Genomic DNA, 20,304 nt, shown 5'->3' on the forward strand with positions numbered 1-20,304 from the left:
TATCTCCAGAACAGCTAAACGAATTCAGCTGAAATTTGACATAGACGTAGAACATAATCTAGAAGAACACAGGCCTCTAATTATTTTATTTTTTTATTTCCGCGCGGGTGGAATCACGGGCGACAGCTACTAGTTCTATATATTCATGTTATCTGGTAAACCTATCTAATGACGCACGTAATATTGTTTAAAATTTAATTAAGCTACTGTGTTCATTTATCCGTTATATGTGTAAAAGCTCAAAGCAAACAGCGCGCGCGCAACCTCCAACTAAGTGGTACGGAAAAATAGCTTCCCTAACAATTGCACTGTTCAGAGATCAGTATTGGTGCAACAGTCGCGCGGCGTAGACGTCCTTTGGACATCTAACGCAAGTTAAAACCGCGTTGCTATGTTAAATTCTTCAAAATGAGCTTAAAAACTTTTTTAATATGTGCGTTGACAGTATTAATTTTTAATAATGTATCTGGACAAAAAACAACGTAAGTTTTATCTCTTATTTTTATGTAATGTTTTTCTGTGTTGTATAGTTTGTTCAACTGATTAAATTTAAAGATTGTTGATTATATTAATTTATTTAATAATTATCAATCGAAGGAGTATCTTAAACATTTTAGAACAGATAGTTCTTAATACTTTACCACTATTCTTATTGGATCCCAATGTTTAGCTTCGAAATACATTAAACTATCAAAGTAAACAATAGCTTGTAGACGTGCTATATATGTATGTGCAAGCAAGATGAATTAGGAACCTTGCGACGCCATTATTCATTCATAACCGATCGCACCAATAGATAAATATACCGAACACTTTTTTATGTGTTTATCTGGCGTTTTACAATCGTAAATATTACCGTAACTCTAAAAAACATAATATTGTAATGTAAACAGTGGCAGATAATAACTTTTAAAGTATGAAAAAGCTATTAAAGTCAGTATTATAGTGAGCTAGTTTATTTTTGGGATAAAACATTTTCAGTGCAAGATGGATCTTTGTAATACTACACTTTTTATATGAAAAAAAATGTTCTGAAACAAATTTTACAATTTTCTTAGAAGAACTCGGGATACCCCATTTCTTATGCTGTTACGGTTCTATATTCTTAGCCATTCGATGTTTACTCAATAAAAAGGCATTTTAAACTAAAAACTAGACGGGTCAATTGCCGCTTTTTTCTACTGCGAAAATCCACAATTAAGTAGAATGTACGGGAAAGCAATATTACGTAGATTGTTGTTATAATTTTTTTAAACTACCTACGTGATATTCTTGCCAGCTTTTTTACATTTGGGTACCTTGCATTAGTTATGAAATTAACATTATTTTATGTAAAATACTAAAAAACCTACAATCTACGTGATTATATAAACGATATCTATATTGAATATATGCGAAGATCTTAATTTGATTCGATTTTAAAATCGGTACTAATGAGTAGAACGAATGCGCCTATTTTTATATTCATTACGTACTCAATTATGGTACGTTAAGATATGGATGACTAAAATTTTGTTTGTATATAATCTTACTTTTTAATATTATAAATGCGACAGTTTCGATGGATAGATGGGTATTTGTTTGAAGGTATCTCTAGAACAGCTCAACGGATCTTCATAAAATGTAGCATACTTTGGAAGAACTAATTATGTTTTTGTTTTTTCAATACTGCGGGGAAGGAGTCGCGGTCGACAGCTAGTAATCAATAATTGTATTTGTTTGGAAGCGATGTAAAGTAGCAATTAATCTATATTAATTATCTTATATCTTTAAATGAGCAATTCTTGTATATATTTATATATATAATTGGAATCTCGGAATCGGCGATTTTCATAAAAATTAGTTTATAGGGGGTTTCGGGGGCGATAAATCGATCTAGCTAGGGATCATTTTTAGAAAACGTCATTTTATTCGTGTTTGATCGATAATCAACTTAAACATAAACTTAACTTTTTCTACCGGTAAGGTCGAAAAATATTATTCATATTTCATAATTTTATTAGTAATTCGTATTTAAATAATATAATTTCCAAAAAACAATTAAAAAAAAATACCGAGCAAAGCTCACCAGTCACCCAGGTACTAAATGTTTATTATAAACAAATATAATTTTCCATCTTTATTTGGTTAATAAAAAAAAACGAGTATGTTGAAATATGACTCATAATAAAACTTTCTCTTAATCGATAACGTATTTAAATACAGAGTGATAGATATTTCCTTTCTCTAGATATATCGATTTAATGTTTCAAATAATTAGAGTAAATCAATATTACGTTCTAATTGTCACGTACATTATATATTTATTTTATCTATTAGTAAATGTAATTTGAATATGTTAATTTAATTAACAACATTTGAGCGCGTATGTTACTACAATGTCTTGTTATTTGCTACCATTGAATAGAAGATTTTGTCGTGCAAGTTAATGTTGGTGTTAGATTTGAGTAAAGATTGCGTGTCCACGAGATCTATACAACTTATTAGCGGAATTCTGGTAAATCCTTTTATCACACTAGCTGTCGTCCGAGACTGCGTCCGAGCGGGATTAAAAAAACAAACTTAGTACGTAGTCTATGTGTGCTTCCAGACTATGTTCCACATTTATGACAAATTTCAGCTAGATCCATGCTGATTTCTGGAGATACCTTCTAACAAACATCCATCCATCCATATATCCAAACATTCGCATTTATAACATTAGTAAGATTATTAATTACGCGACTCTGTAGCGAAATGTTTAAAGCAAGATATCAGATTTCTATTTTTACTAAAGCATATTTTTAAAATTTCGAATATTTGTTTTTAATAAACATTCTGCTTCGATTTTACTTTATGATAAGGTATTATATTTTAATTAGTTAACATATTTGCATAAGGATTTATTAATAATTGTACTTTATTTAAATATATCAGTAAGGCAAGAGATATGCCGAAATATGCGGCCAAAGTTTAGCTAGTGAAATTTATTTTTCATTTAATCAAAGGAATATTTAGATAAAGGACATAGAAAACCAGTGTCCTGATCATATAACACATATTTAGTCTTTTTAACACACAACAAAAGCGCACCTGTAATATTGGTTGTTTCAAATATCAATACCAAGAGACGATCATAGCAGCAGATGAACAGTTTTTCTTTTTTTATAATAAAAAGCCACTTTCATTTCTGCAGTCAATATTTTTATGGTTTATAGTCTTTATGAAGATTTTATCTATCATTTGCATGTCTACAATTAACGTTTGAGGCATTTTATCCTAGGATTAATTAAGTCGTGAGTTTAAGTCCTTATCTTTAGTGAGATGGACTAATCTTTTGTGATAGCATCGACCAACACGACATCGTCACAATACATTATAGAGCCATTGCTAATGTCCAAAAATTTACGTTCAAATAGTTAATGTGAAATTTCTTCACTTTTAAATATGATTTTTTATTAAAAACTATTTTGTATCGACATCGACAAAATTTATGAGAGATTTGAAAAGTAATTAAGATTTTTCATAACCCAATTTTTACATAGTAGTCCCTGCCAAGAAGAATATTATAAAATGGTCCCTGACCTACAAAAGGTTGAGAAGCCCTGGTCGCATCCAACGGGATCTTCTCATAAGTTATTACGTTTTAACGATGTGATAAAATATGACAAATAATTACTAATAGTGTAACTTAATAGTGTCCTTCTGATAATAAATTCCAAATGTGTTTTACAAATGTAAAACTAACAAGTCCTAAAGTACATAGATTTTCCTCAATTATATTATTCTTATGCTAATTTAATATAATTATTTAATATAAAAGATATATATCGTTTTCCCTTTTTATAAATAAACATATAAACATATTCGATAAGCATTAAAAGAGTAATAATTTTAAGTAAAGCATTATAGCGAGCTGTCTGATAAAAAATGTTAAGAACGTCTCTGGACACGGTCCGATAATTTGCCATGACCGTGCATTAGCATTGTCTAAGAATTCCGTGTTTCGGATAAATGGGCAACAACTTATTCGTTAAACAATCAGCACAGAATATAGGTCATAAGAAAAGTTTATTAATTAGTGTATTATTTGTCAGTGATGTGACTTCTGCCGAAGCCCTCGTAAAATGTATTGTCAACCCTAACATTCGCTTTCCAAAAAACAGAAAATAATGTGTTCATACAAGTATGACGACATTAGAATTATAATGCACCAGTTATACTTGCGGTAGCAAATTTTTTGGAACAATTAAAATAAGGAAACGCGATAAGTCGGACAAATCTTTTTATTATTAACATTTTACTCGGATTATTTAGATTTCAAGTCTTAAGAAATCTAGGAATACTTTTATTGGATTACATTTATAGTAACGACATATTTTGATTTCTTTTAATTTTGAGAACTTTAAAGTTATTCGTAAGTAAATTCCTAATCTTCTTAAGGTGCCTGGCCGACTAGTGAGGCTACTAGGTTGGCGGTTAGTTCTCCATACAATTCCTAATATTTAACGTAAACTTTTTGTTGTTATTGTCCAATTGTCGAATAAAAACTAGCTATATTGTATCAATACGGTGGCTGGGAGCGATAACCCTTTTAAAAAATACTACCATTATGTATTCAATAATGTTTATCGTAAAAATTCTTGATTCTCGTTGTGTCTACGTCATTAGGTCTAGGATAAAACATATGCAGCAATTGAGAAAGTTTCAAATAGTTTATCACTAGATAGTATGATGAAAGTTTAGGTCTGCATGTTTAAAAGAAATGAACGCCAAGGGTTACTGGGAACCTTAACATATTACGCCGGCATTATAGCCTGTACAAAGCCAACAAAGTTTTTAGTTAAACATAATTCGCAGACATAATTATACAAATGAATCAATTCCAATAACATTCGGGCCAACGTTCTACATTCGCAAATAATCTTACGACAACCACTTGTATAGTAATCATAACCTCACGATCGCACTTTAGTGGACTGTTTACTCGAATCAATAACTTTTTAAGTCATGATCTCACACAGACATATCTCTTTTGTTAAAAAGTAATTTGTTAGTCATGGTATTTGCAGATGTCACCGGCAAATCTTGTACATCGCCCGTTTCAAATTTATATAAGCAAAATCTAAGACTACGTAATTTGCACATTGAATGAATTTGTCGATTTTGAATTCGCATAGTTCACGCTAATCCGGTAACATTGATACACTATCTCTTTGTGTTGGAAAGTACCTCATTAGGTCAGATTATTATTACACGGATTGTTCGTTAATAGTTCAGTGGCGCCATGGAAACCGTTCGTCATTGAATTTACTTAACTACTTGCAGTTTTTGTTTAGTCCAAGTAATCTGTGATTTAAAGTGGGAAACAAATTTACTGTTTTTTCAATATTATCAACACGATTTGTATTTTGCTGATTAAAAAATTAAATGAATTTCCAAAAGATGCTTACGAGTATATAAATTTCAATTTATGTAATATTTGATTTCAATTTATTTAACTATTTAGGCGTCACCTCTTAGAAAATTCTGATAATGAAGGAAATGAAACCGGGTCATTAAACATATCAAGCTTGTTCCGATTGAAGTGATTCGTCTCTTCAGATTTCTACGAATCCTTGATGACACTTGAACACAATAACAACCACTTTAAATTAGTTAAATTGTATCGGTTTCCTTTTTGATAGCTGCCAAGGAGCCGCGAACGGATGGCGCCCTCGATATTATTATCTCGTATTGGCGGTTTATCAAAATACATGGGCATTTTAACCAACATCCACTAAATAGGCATTCGTGAATGTTACCTATTTCGGAAAAACATACAAATTACAACTAGCAGATGCCCGTAACTACGTCCGCGCGGGATTTAAAAAAACTAGTAATAAATACAGCCTATGTCATCCCGGGTTTGTATAGCTTCCCAACATTGAAAGAATTTTTCAAATCAGTTCAGTAGTTTTGGAGCATATTCAATACAAACAAAATATTACAATGTAAAAATCAAATTTTTAATATTTATAGGATGAGAGGAGTGTAGATAAATAAAAAAAAACATAATAAAATAAATTGTTAATGTACCACTATTATATTTTAACCATGCGAAGTTTAGTTTGGCTTCTTCTTATATCATCTAATTTATAAAATATTCAAATGCATTTGATGTTTAACGTCTCTATAAAAGTAATTTAATCCCCGATAAATTGACGATTACATTTTACACTCAACCTTAGTCAAGTCGTGCCTCGCACTCGAATGAGTATTCAAGGTACCACCGGCCTTTTGTTTTACCCTTAGCAATTAAGTTAATGAATGCGTTAAAGTGACATACGTTACCGTAATTCTTACGTTTGAATATGAAACTGTGTAAAATATAAAATAACTAAATTATTTTCACTGCAACAATAATTTTTGGAACTTCTAACACTATAAGAGATAGATTTGAACAATGGCACAACACATAGTCACAATTTACAACTAAACATCAAATGTTATTATATTTGTAAGAAGGAATCTACTAGTGTTAATCTGTAACAATCTGTGGTGAGTGCAGCAACAACTATATTTGTTGGATGCCCGAATGGGCCCGGTCGACCGGTGAAACATCTTGAACGGAAGACAGGCGTGGAAGCAATTCGTCGTCGACGAGTGTGCGTGCCGGAGGCCTAATTTTAGTTCACGTTCCCTTTCCACCCTTTCTTTATAAGGATATAATGTGATAAGAAAGTGAATTTGCAGAAGAGAAGAAGGACACATCCACATTTTGTGCAGAATGTTCCTTCTTCCTATGCGTCCCCTCCTCCGTAGATTGAAAGTACGCATCTATAACTCCATCTAATTGCAATGTATAAATCAATTTTTTTAAGTTGATAAGTGCCAGTGAATACTATTTTATGTGCATTTATGTGATTCTTAGCGTCCGGTGTAAACAATTACGCTTCATTACTATTACGAGTACGCTTCTGCTGCCGATGACACTTTTTTCCGGCGCATTGAAAAATCTCAATGACAGTGACCCGAGCGGCATTGATCGATTTGTGATGTAATGTTGAAGTGATACATACCAATATTAATTCACAAATACTAGTTACAAGAAGTGAATTTTTTTACAGCTTTTTCCTACATACGTATTTTAATTATTTTGTTTTTCAATATAAGTAATAACATTCTATTTAAAACGCGATTTCTTAGGCATTCCACTTTTAGGAATTAACGTAGCCCATACCATATTACCTTAGGCTTCAAATTTTTAGTATGATATTATATATATACATCCAAAGCATGAAGACACGAATTGTGTTACCTCGATTAAATCTATTATAGCAGTAAGAATCACTTACTAGCATGGGGTAATGGCATTGTGAATAACTAAACAAGTATTAAAAAGTCTTTGATTTTTCATCGAGATTGCAATTGATAGAGCCGCTCCTATCGCTTCGACGGTCACATGACCGTTCGAGACCGTTGCCGCACGGTCAAGGTAGACCTATTATCGACGCGAATTATTTAGAAACCCTAATTATAATACGATATGGTTCAACTTCGAAAATATTTAAGAACGTCTCTTACGTTCAAAATACGTGACTGCCAGTTACAATGACACTATTTTAAATAATGACTATTTAAGTTAGTCTTTGTTAGAAATTATAGGATCCAATTTTGAAGTATGTTTGCTAGTCATTGTCTTATAATGACTAGTTTATTTTTTACAATACGCATTCGACACTTTATGCGGCTAAATATTTAAAGGCTTACCTCTTTATGTGTAATTGTTAAAAATAAACGATAGTTATAAATATGAAATGTGTAATGTATTCGTTATATGATTAACGCTTGCAACTTATTACCATAATCATATAATTACTATAACAGAGTTTAGAAACAATAAGTTGAGAATCGGCCATTTTGATGCATATCGCGACGTGCGGTGACAGTTGACAGGACGACGTGGCCTTGTAAAGGCGTCACGAACGAGCATTCTTTAATACGAAGCCAACTAATGTAAGACTATTTCCAAATCGACTTTCCTTATCAATGGCCTTGATTTTAAGGTAAAATAAACTCTTTATTGACAAGTGACGATTGAACTAAAAAAAAATTGAAAGAATTAAGTACAACATCTCATAATTTTTCAAACAGAAAAAAATACGTAAGACTTGGTATAATTCCAAAAATAAATGCGCGAAGATCTCAAAATTCATAATAACACAATCTATTCTGCTATCGGCTTATTATTTATTGAAAATAAAATGTAATTTACACCGAAAGATATATCACAGCTGCGACATCATTAGCGCAATAGAATTATAAAATATTTGTTTACATGTTTCTGATGTATGATGCATTATTGTCTGATATTATCAGTAGATTTATGTCTTGCTTTACTGTAAAAATCCTAACTACGGTAAAGTGTACGTTTTACTGGTAAAAACTAACTACTAACTTTTACCAGCTTAGTTACGTCAAATTTCAAATATTTTCGAGTTTCAAAATCTTTGTTTATTTTGAGCATTTCCCATTATTTAATTGGTACTACACTTCAATATTATGTCCTACGCAGTATGTTTCTTGCAAACTTTCTTACTTATCAAATTATTTTGCTAATTGAAATTTGATTTTTTGTTGTATGGAGCTTTGAAAAATGTTTACGTAATCTTTCATTAGTCACGCAATAATTTAAGTCTTTATATTTTGTGATTACATCAAATCATAATCCTACTTTAATTAACTTATTGTCTGTTTCAAAGTCACCCTTTTAATATTATAGTTAATTCCGTCAGTAAATGAGTATCTTAATCGTAATTACGATTGTTTACTATTATAAAGAGAAGCTTAAAAACACTTAACTGATTATTAAAATTCGTTCTCAAAGAAAGGTTTTCTATTAGTTTTATATAAATTTACTATTTTTATTACGTAAACGAAATGGAGCAATGACTGTAAACAACCCATTTGTAATTATTTATTATAATTTGTTGTTTATACGTCAGTAGAAACATAAAGAGTATGTTCAAGATATAGCAAAGATAATATTTATTATTTGCGAAGACCACTTTATCCAGTGTCGGCATTCAGCTTAATCAGGTCGTAGGCGATAGCTCGCCGGACACTTTTATAGCACCTACGTAGCCGTGCTCGTGATAAAAACATGTAAATTTACTTCTCAAACGAATTGAGATAGATTAGGCCATAAAACTTTAATAATTCGAGTTTATATTAGACCCCTTTTGCTATCAAACAAGTCTTATCAAGATAATAATTAGTAAAGATGATTTAGGTACATCACGTTTTTAATAGAAACAAAAGTACAATGTTTTTTTTTTCAGAAATTGTTTATGATTATTATTAGACAAAGGAATAATTGTCCATCGTCATACGCAGAATTTGGCATAGTTTACAGATTTTAAAGTCTCTAAACTGGACACAACTGTCGTAAAATACTTAATAACTAACTTGAAATTTTTCGTTATATTCATTCATGAATATGCGCTACAGATTATGTTTATCTTTTTTTACATACAATTTATAGTAAGATTTGTACATTAGAACATTTCGATAATTGAATACTATTTAGGCTTTCGCAATCTTACTATTTTACTTCTTACTAATATTATAAATGCGACTGTTTGGATGTATGTATGGATGGATTTTCGTTAGGAGTATGTCCAGAATGGCTGCATGGATCTCGCTGAAATTTGGCATTGATGTAGAATATAGTGAGAAAAAACACATAGGTTAGCATTTTTAATTCCGCACGCACGGTGTCTCGGGCTACAGCTAGTCGTTTATATTTTCATTTCCATATTTCTCATCCATTTCTCAGGAAACGTATCAGTGTTATTGTATTTATTATACGATGGTATCACGTACGATTAAGTTTACTGCGACAGTTAAATAAAGCTAAATGAATAATTGTTCATATTTACAAGACATTATCTAATTGTTCATAAACACTGCATCATTGTTCATACCAATTTATCTTATTTTGATAATTTTAAATGTAAAAGTACACAAAACGATGCGCCAAATAAGGCAATTGTACGGCGTTTTGTATAACAGTTGATTTTATATAATAATTTTACGTGCATATGATAACGTTAAATCGTCAGCTAAATGACGTAACAAAGAAATGCGGATTGATTTACGATGTTACTTTTATTGTTTTATTAGGGTGTTTATAAACTGGCTGGAATAAATCGATGATGAAAAAATACTGGTTGGTAAAGGTTTGGTAACAACCAGATAAAAAAAATTGAATATTGCTGCGAGTCACTTGCGAGAATATTAGTGACAAGCGACTGTACTAAAATTTATACAGCGCCCTATATGGAATCATGTACACCAGAACTCTCTTACTAATTTTGACGTAATTGACGGTGATTATACGAAGTATAATGTCACAAATTCATGCTAGACCCACAGTGCTACATAATTTGTCAGTTTCGCTGGTAATGTTAACATCTATGTCAAACTTCCTGGTTTAGAAGGTATTCGGTCTACGTCTGACATTAATTGATCGACACACGTTGATACGAGCCCTGTCATAAAGCCATGGTTGTGTGACATAAAAATTTCTAAAGCCTTGAATTTTTAAACAGCGAGATAATGATTGACATTGGTCTGACGCATTAGTCTACGTCATCGCAACGCGGTAGACTGTTAAAATTTTTCTTTTTGAGATTTTACAGTGTAAAATTTATGATTAAGATAGCTGTCGCCCGCGATTCCTCCCGCGCGGAATTAAAAATGTGTATGCTAAATTTCATCAAGATCCGTTCAGCCGTTCTGGAGATACCTTCAAAGAAACATCCATCCATCTAAACATTCGGATTTATAATATTACTAAGATTTAAAAGTTTTGCTTACCTAATTTGAGGTCTAGAAAATATTAATAAAGTATTGCATTTTCACTGGGAATAGGGACACTGACGTCACCATGATGTGGGCTAGTTATTCCTCGTTTTTTATGTTAATTTACTTTTATTTCTTTTTGTACGTAATGTTCGTAATTTTTAGCCCATAATTTGGTATAAACTGTAGATTTAAAGTTATGTTGTTTTGTTTAACCTTTGGTCATACAATTAATTTCATAAAACCTAGATTTATTCTTTATTTTTTGTAAAGAAAGAAACTAGGTTTTATGTACTAGAAAAATGTTGCAAGTGTTTTCGGTTATACCTAACTCGTTAACTTACTCGTATAACGTATATGTTCTAATAAGTGAAACCATAATGTATTCATAAAGATCTGGACTAAGGTAAATAAAAATTGTTAGTTACACAATTTATTAGACCTTACTTCCTACTTCTTACTAATCTTATTATCGTACTAATATTATAAATTCGAATGGATGTTTGTTGGAAGATATCTGCAGAACGACTAAACGGATCTCGATGAAATTTGGCATAGATGTAAAACACTGTCTGGATAAACAAATAGGATGTTAATAAACTTTTCGATTAACCGGTCGGGGTCGCGGGCGACAACTAGTAAAACTATAAAGTGAACTAATATTTAATTTTGCAATGCGTTTTGTCATTTATGCATAACAAAACCATTTTATTCGTCTCTTAGGTCTCTTAATACCGGAAAATGTTATGAAATTTATTGCCCACTGTTTATACATGTTAAGCTTTTAATAATATAATGAGTTATTAACATTATACAAGGATTGCAGAATAAACAACTTTGTGTTAAATAATGATAGTGCATGATTTTGTACGCGACGCCGTTGTGTGCTAGTTTGATGATTAAAAAAAATTACATCTTAGGACAAGTTTTTATTAACTTGTATTACTTGATATTACTTTAAATTAATAAAACTAAAAGTCGGAGCCCTATACCAATGAAAATACTTAACTTTGTCATAATCAGCTTACTATACGTCCCCACTGAGAGGCTCGGAGCCTATCCTATAAGTTAGGGGTGACTAGGCCATAGTCATAACCACGCTGATCCAGTGATAGTTGGTTGATTTCTCACACATCTTTGAATTTGTTCTCAGTTATGTGAAGGTTGAATCACGATGTTTCCCTTCACCGTAAGAACGTTAGATAAATGTACATAAGTAAATCGGTAATCGAAATACCCATTGGTATACGGCAGGATTCGAACCTAGGACATACAGATTGCAAATGCTTAACCCCTGAGCTACCGATACTCTTAAAACTCTGTCAATATTAAAAAAATATAACTTAAGATTCTTTAAATGTTATTCGATTGTTATCATATTTAGATGTACCTTTATACATTTATAATGAGTTAACAAATTAGCGGATCGATTTAATTGTTTTCGATGTTACGTAAAGTATTACAGCATACAAGTATTTTGAAGAATTGATTAGTTATAAATGTAATAAAATTAGAACAATGGTTCCATATTATTAGCCATATTATATAGCATTATTAGCCATAGCCATATTGAAAGCGTCAATGGGCTAATGGTTAAGGATACGGATTTCCGATCACGAGGTCGGGGGTTCGAATCCCGCCATTCGACTATTGTCGTAAACCATATCCTAGCACAAGCCTAGAGCTTAGTTGGAATGGTAAAAGAAATATTAGTAAATTTCCAAAAAAATCTGCTAATATTTAAAAAAATATATATATATATATATATATATATATATATATATTCTTATGTATCTGATTAGTTATTTCCGATCTTTGTGTGAATTGAACACTCCTTGACCCTGACTTTATTCCACATAATCTTTGTACTATAAATTAGGATAAAATTTCAAATAAACCTTCGCCTTCTGCGGCATCTATATTGTATTGTCCAGTTCTAAGATAAAGTCGTGGACTAAACACATTTTGTTTGCTCTACATCTGTTCCAATTACTTTTATTTAATTAATGTGTTAGTGTTAAGATTATCTTTTGTTTCGTTAAAACAAACAATATAACTTTACTTCCACAAGGTAAAGGAAGCGTAGTTCTTTTTGTTCATAGTTATATATATTTAACGAATACGTAGGTAGCGGCTTAGCGGGTTAATCTGAGAGCAAATCTGTTGCTATCACAACGATTTGGCTCATAATGTTATCGGTGTACAAATATTTGCAGCATCTCTGTCGGCAGTTACGACCTTGTTCCGCAATGAATCTGTATTAACTTAAAATAACGAACGACTGCAAACAAAGGTATCGTTATTTAGAAAAGAGCTTTAAGCGGTATTACAATTGCAACGTAACTAGGGCTGCAGCGTATTCTTAACATCGATAACCATATTTGGAATTTTGATAACGTTATCATATTAGCTAAACTGTTCTTTATATTTTACCAGTATTTGTTAAGTTGTGTTTAATACTAAATTAGTATACTTTGCTGTTTTTATTTGGATAACGAAGTATTCCAAGGACTCTTTTTGCATGAAGAAATATTTGTAGTTATGTCGTAGATTAGTGATAGTTCCCGGTTGTGATATGTAAATGTAGGTAATAATAATAAGTTCCCGGGAAGATGGCAGCATAATAGTGTTTTGTGTTGCTTGAAAGGGAGCATCCGCTCAACCTGGTAGCGTGTAGGCTGATTGCAGTAGGGCTACTGTGCTTGCTGTTCCTGCCGGAGACACCGTACCAAACGCCGTTGCAGTAATAGATACCCACCAAGAGGGTTTTAGGTTAATAAACCAAACAATGACGCTTCCCCCCAGAAACAATTATTGTTAAGAAATCCCCCTCTAATAAAAAAAGCATATTACATGTATTTTTTTTGTAATGCAATTAGTTTCCTTGCCAATATTCATGTCTTTCTAAGTACTTTCAGAGTTAGTTAAGCTATAAAAATTTAAATAAATGTAAACGTAGTAATATATCGATATTTTTCGCTATTGATATGTAAAATAACATCCCTAACAACTAACAGAACGTGACAAAGTAAATGAGCGTCCCAATACCTTTCTTGCGCGTTTGCATACGTTTTACAATAAAGTGCGCATAATGTTACTGTTAATAAATGATAAGAGATGCTATTGTTGAAGCATTGTTTGGAAGCATGGTTTACTTGTAGTCTGCATGCTCGCGCGTGATGAGATTCAATTGTGGATACTTTTACGTAATGATTTCTAGACAAATAATATTTTTTATTTATGACTTAGATAATTTTTAAGTATAATACTGAATTTTTATCGAATTGAGGAAAATATAACTATCTTACTAATATTATAAATGCGAATATTTAGATAGATGTTTGTTTGTAACTCAAAAACGGCTGCACGGATCTAGATTAAATTTGGCATATAACATAGTTTGGAAGAATACATAGGCTACTAATTATGTTTTTTTTTTTAAATTCTGCGCGGACGGAATCACTGGCAACTGCTATTTTTTTAATATTTTCTCTTAATACTATCCAAAGACTACAAAAATATTTATATTATTTTTGTCTATACACGATACGTTAGAAACCCAAAGTAACTTGACGTAAATGGCTTGCCCAATTTGGTGTGATAATATCACGCGCTAATGAATTTGACTATTTTTCGAATCTATTTGTTTTAATTTTAACATTCCTAAAAATAACTTTAATACGATGTATTAATTTGGTCTTTCAATTGACTACGCCTAAGTGAATTTTCCTTGCGATTTAAAAATATAGTAATAAGCTACTAAGTTCCTCTTTTAGGATTAGGAACAGATCGCTATAACGCGTCATCAAACAAAATACGTAATTATGTAACTAAACTTTTCTTATAATTTAATGTTATCTACTAAAAAATATCGTTATGTATTGACCAATAAGCATATAAAAAGCTTATGCGTACATCCCCTTAAGTTTTCCGGCTATTCTAAAACTGTTTATTTCAAAAACCGAAAACTGCAAAAAACCTTATTATGTAAGTTTATAAATTGTTATAAGGGGATTTATTATTAATTCATATGAATAAAATATATTTATGCTTGGTGTTACATCATCCTGTATCTTTACTTATCGGAGGCAATGCTAGACAAGGTGACTGATCTACACAGCCACCTTAAAGAGGCAGATGGCCTTGAATATGTATATTATTCGCAAATATTTTACACTACATGTAAAATATACTAAACTGTTACGTACTCATACAATATTATCATCAGTAATTTAGAAACTATTTGGCATATGTATTCTTATCTCTTCAAACACGGATATGTTTCAAAAACGAGCAAGTCGCAATAGCACCCTTACCAACAATTAAATATTAAATGGGTGCAAAATGTTAGGAAGAAAATCCGACACTGTGCCGGTGTACTGTCGCAACACTAGCCTTACTAAAATTACGACGTTTATGTCCCCTCACTAATTATTCTGACACTGGACTTTGTAACAAAAGCGCGTCATGGGCGCCATAGGATTCTGACAAATAATGTATAATATTACTCTAGCGATCTAGTGAGGTGCGATTCATAACCAAAATAAAACCATAAACCATAAAGAATCGACTGGTCGATAAGGAAAAAGAAGGGTCTGATGACAGAAATTATGAATCGACTGATCGATTAAATAAACGATAGCCAGTTGTATCGATTCTTCATAAAACAGATCAGTGTATAGAGATGTTGTAATTGCCAGGGTAGTATTTGAACTTGACTTTTAATCGTTGCTTTCTAATGTATGATCAATATATGGTTTCCAGACAGAACCTGGCGTTGGAGTGTCCGTCACTGGAAAAGGGAGATATATACACGCAGTCGGAGTTCCTCTCGCGGCTGTCTCACGAATGCCGCTACGACCGCCTGCTACTGCCCACGTACCAGACCGGTGAAGTGGTCTACGTACACGCGAGTGCTTACGTATACTTTATACAACCCGCTGAAGCACACGATTTGGTAAGACTTTGATTGTTATTTTTTCTTAATAAACGTTGATACGGGACTCATAAATCTTAATTAGTTTTGAAATTCAGAATGGGTCATTGTCGTGCCTCAAATGTCACAATAACATTATTTATAAAGAAAAGAAAATTACTGTGTGTTATGTAGATTTTTTTAAGAAATCCTGAAGGAGGCTTGAGGCTTTTAATTAGAGATTTTTGTTAGGTGCTACTAGCTTTATTTTTGTTTTATGTCGTCTTTACTAATAACTTTCAATTATTCAATCTTTTTTATATAAGCTATTAATGCATACCTGACTTTCATATTTTTCAGAATTTCAAATTGCATTTCCTTCTACAACTTCGCTGGACGGATGCGCGTTTAGCTTACGCGCTCTATTCTCCAGAGCGAACGAAGATTATCGGAGAGAGTGATCTTAGGCAACGTATCTGGGTGCCACACTTATATATGTCCAACGAACAATCGTCAAGCCTTATGGGTACTGATAGCAAAGACGTCCTCATCTCCATAGCACCAGACGGTGAAGTGCTATTCAGTAGGCGTATGCAAGCTGTACTTTACTGCTGGATGAACCTACAAAAGTTCCCCTTCGACGATCAAACATGCTCTATGAATCTTGAAAGTTGTAAGTGTTATTTAATTTAAAATGTACTTTAAATTGAGACAAGAACAGGCGTTAACTCATGTGATATCCTTATGCAAACAGAAACATCCCAGAATATTGTCTACTATATTGGTTTTATCAGAATAATTTGATGTTTTTAGTTGAAAAATGATTAAATCTATTAGAGAAGCAAAGTACACGGTATGACATAAATTAGGAATAGAAGGAAACAATTTTTATAGTGTAATTCTAAAACAATATTCAATAACAATATCAGAAAATTTTCGATTGCAATCTCTATGAAATCTATAATCGAAAATCGAAAAAATTCTTAATCGATTTTACTCAACCTATGTCTAGTGAATAGTCAAACTAATCTATCTTAAGTACTATCGAGGGTAGTTTAGATTTATAATAATTAAAATGTTTAATTCTATTTCCAGGGAAATATAACGCTTCGATACTTCGTCTAATGTGGGAGAAGGACAATCCAGTTCGGCTATCATCAGAATTACATTTAACAGAATATTCGCTATTAGATTACTGGACGAATGAATCAGTCGTACGAGGCGATATTGTGAACATGCGTTTGGGAGGAGGTAGATGTAATGTCTTTTATGTGTTAGTGCCGTTTGTCTTATTGAAGCGCGGCTTAAAGTAGACTGTTTATTCAAATATTTATTGCATTTCAGCTGGAAACTACAGCGCCCTTAAGTTTACATTTAAATTGGGACGTGAAGTTGGTTATTACCTGATGGATTATTTCATACCTTCCATGATGATTGTTGCGATGTCATGGGTTACATTCTGGCTACAGGCAGATGCCTCCGCTCCGAGAATTACTTTAGGTATGTATTTAACATGTTCAAATCCTATAAAATACAAAACAGTGAATACTGGACAAACCCGCAATGGGTTTATAGATACTTTTATTGTAACGTGTATATTGTTCCTTGTTTATTTATATAATATATGTTATATTTATATAAATAAAATAAAAAATACTAAAACTCCATAAATCAATTTCTTTGTTAACGCTTATTCGCTATATTACTTTCGTTCGTGTTTATTAACGTTTATATATTTTATTTCAGGAACAAGTACAATGTTATCATTCATTACCCTGGCTTCATCTCAAGCGAAGACCCTGCCGAAGGTTTCATATATAAAAGCCAGTGAGATTTGGTTCCTCGGCTGTACTGGATTCATCTTCTCAGCTCTCGTGGAATTCGCCTTTGTTAATACTATTTGGAGAAGAAAGTAAGCACTTGTTATAATTTAAGTGTCCCTTAAAATTAAACAATAATTACATGGTAAAGTAAAAGTGCATACAACTTACTTAATAAAAAAAATCAAATAAAGGCCGAGCTTGTGCAGTATAAAATAAATTTACTTAAATAAAACTGCTTACAATTCGAATAATGAACATTACTAACATAAAGAAATGATCGTAACATATTTCTATCAATTTACAGGAAAGTAGTAAATTTGAAAAAAGTGAATAGCAAGTACATATTGAAGAGCACATTAACGCCGCGGCTGGCACGGCGCGAGCTGCAAAAGGAGCTGCAGGCGTCGCCACAGCTCAGCAAATCGCGATCCTGTTCCTCGCTGCAGCAGGAGACAAGCAGTGACCCTGCTGGACCAGGCTACAACAACTACCTCACTGTACACGTAAGTCATTACTTCTATTTATTTGTAAGCATCAGTTTGAACGCAATGTCTTTTTGTGCATCTCCTCCTAGATCGATTAAATGTAGGCTAAAATCTGTACTTGTGTTGGATATCTATTGATAGCGGGACCGATTATCATTTAGGATTCTTTTTGTACGGCTGAAAATATATCTGATTGATGTATCGAATAGGTTTAAAAATTATAACTTACCTCATTCGCAAGGTTAAGGCTACCAATGAGTTATTTATTTACCAATAAATTGACTCAGTGCACGATGCTTAATTGATAAAATTTTGTGATGTTTGAGGTCGGTTAGATAATAAATTTTAACTAAGTCGTTTTTCTTGATTTCAAGCAACTGGATCGGGATCATGGGAGGTATTTTAATATTTTAGTCCAGTTTTATTACGTTTATAATTAATTTTTTAGCAATCATAATCGTGAAGGGAATTATTTTTACGCAAAGAATTGACTGAAATATTCCAAATTTTAGGCAACAGGAATATAATAAAATACTGATAATTTATTCCTTTTCTTTCAAATTTAGGGGTGTCAGTAATTAATTTAAATGATGTTCAGGGTTGTTACTAATATATATATATATATATATATATAATAAAATATTTCAGAGTTTCCCGTCAGCCCTGAACTTGCCGACTATAACGACGCAGAGCTACGACGACTTGATAACAGGGCAAGGGGGTCAAAGAGCGGGAGGCAGCGAGGGGTCAGACGAACCCCCCAAGCACCACACGTGGACAACAATGACCCCACAAGAGATCGCCACATGGATCGACAAACGTTCGAGAATCTTATTCCCTTTAATGTTCATCTTCTTCAATATCGTTTACTGGACTTTTGTTTACTGCCTGTGATCATGAACTTTATTTCTTGTGTTTTATTTAAAAGATGCTGGATATCTCTTCGTGCCTTGTAAATGAACAAGTGTGTCTGACTGCAGAACCCTTGTACTAATTCAGTCATAAAACAATCTTAAGAAATCATTCTAGAAATAATCCCTACGAAAATACTATAGAGTAATAAATAATAGAACGAACGAATTTGATATGATGTCTTCTTGACAATTAAATTTGATTTTTTAGTGTAAAAAAAGAAAGACGAAATGTGAGACGTAAACGAAGCGCTAGTAAAAAGCGTACATTTATTTTTAAGCTATTATATTTATATTTTATCTTATAAGTCGTAAGTACGAGTACTTGTTGATCTTGACTTTATTTAAGATGACTAATATAAATTGAATTGACGGTATAAGATTTGCTCGATTTATAAATTGTTTCATAAGCATTTATGAGGATGCCTTAAGCGTGAAATATATTGTTAAATTATTTTTGATTTTTATACGAATGTCCAAAATTTGAATATAAACATTGTGACATTTGATTAACATTGATAAAGTAAAATGTTGCCACCATTTAAAATATGTCTATGTCTAAAAATTATAAATACTTAAAAAAATATTTAAATATTCTTGTTACGTATATCGTAGACGTATTTAAATTATAACAATCGAATAAAATAATGAACTATATAATAAGTTAACCTGTAGTTAGTTTTTTTTTTTTAATATTTTTTTATGACTTAAGTTCAGTTGTAGTATTGAATAGCCAAATTCATTCTAGTTCGTATGTCTTTTAACAATAATATAGTCAAATTATTTTATTTTTAGTCAATATATTTATTTTTTAGGAAAAAAACAAAATAATTAATAAGTTAATATTGTGTTAAGTAAGTTTTAGTCAAATTATTAGATCTTTTACAATTTCATTTTGTACATACCTGTTATATGTTAAGTATAGTAACATATCATAGAAATATGATTCGTTTCATTGTGAATAAAATATAAGTTATGTCTAAAGCCTTAATGTTTTATTACTTTACCAATAATTGTTGCTCTTAATTAATTTAAATTCTTAAACTCTAGTTAATTAATTTTCGTTGTGACCCGCGATTCCATCGAGCGTATTAAAAAAAACATTAATACGTATGTCTTCTTCCAGACTATGTTCTACATCTGTGCTAAATTTAAAGATCCGCTGAGCCATTTTGGAGATACCTTCAAACACATAACCATCCATCCACCTAAACATTCGCATTTATGATATTAGTAAGATTATTGGCTTTTCTTGATTTTAGTGTACATATCCTGACATCCCTTGTCTGATAGAAATCGCTCTTACCAGTAAGGCCGTTCTTTCATTTGTTTGTATATTGTAA

At 31.8% G+C, this 20,304-nt stretch overlaps 1 protein-coding gene across 2 annotated transcripts; it reads left to right on the forward strand.

The window, feature by feature from the left end:
* Window positions 1-280: 280 nt before the first annotated feature.
* On the forward strand, window positions 281-19,383 carry LOC106118832 (glycine receptor subunit alphaZ1). Of its 2 annotated transcripts, none has more exons than XM_013313585.1 (8): window positions 281-482; window positions 15,592-15,784; window positions 16,103-16,415; window positions 16,838-16,999; window positions 17,087-17,242; window positions 17,489-17,654; window positions 17,870-18,068; window positions 18,699-19,383. In XM_013313585.1, exons 1-8 carry the CDS (start codon window positions 409-411, stop codon window positions 18,942-18,944), a joined length of 1,509 nt encoding a protein of 502 aa, XP_013169039.1. In that variant the 5' UTR covers window positions 281-408; the 3' UTR covers window positions 18,945-19,383. The 2 variants fall into 2 exon arrangements, with proteins under 2 accessions (XP_013169039.1, XP_013169040.1); XM_013313586.1 differs by having other exon boundaries at window positions 282-482; window positions 16,838-16,993.
* The last annotated feature ends 921 nt before the right edge of the window (window positions 19,384-20,304 follow it).

This window comes from Papilio xuthus, unplaced genomic scaffold, assembly GCF_000836235.2.
Source record: "Papilio xuthus unplaced genomic scaffold, Pxut_1.1 DF827542.1, whole genome shotgun sequence".
NCBI lineage: Eukaryota > Metazoa > Arthropoda > Insecta > Lepidoptera > Papilionidae > Papilio > Papilio xuthus.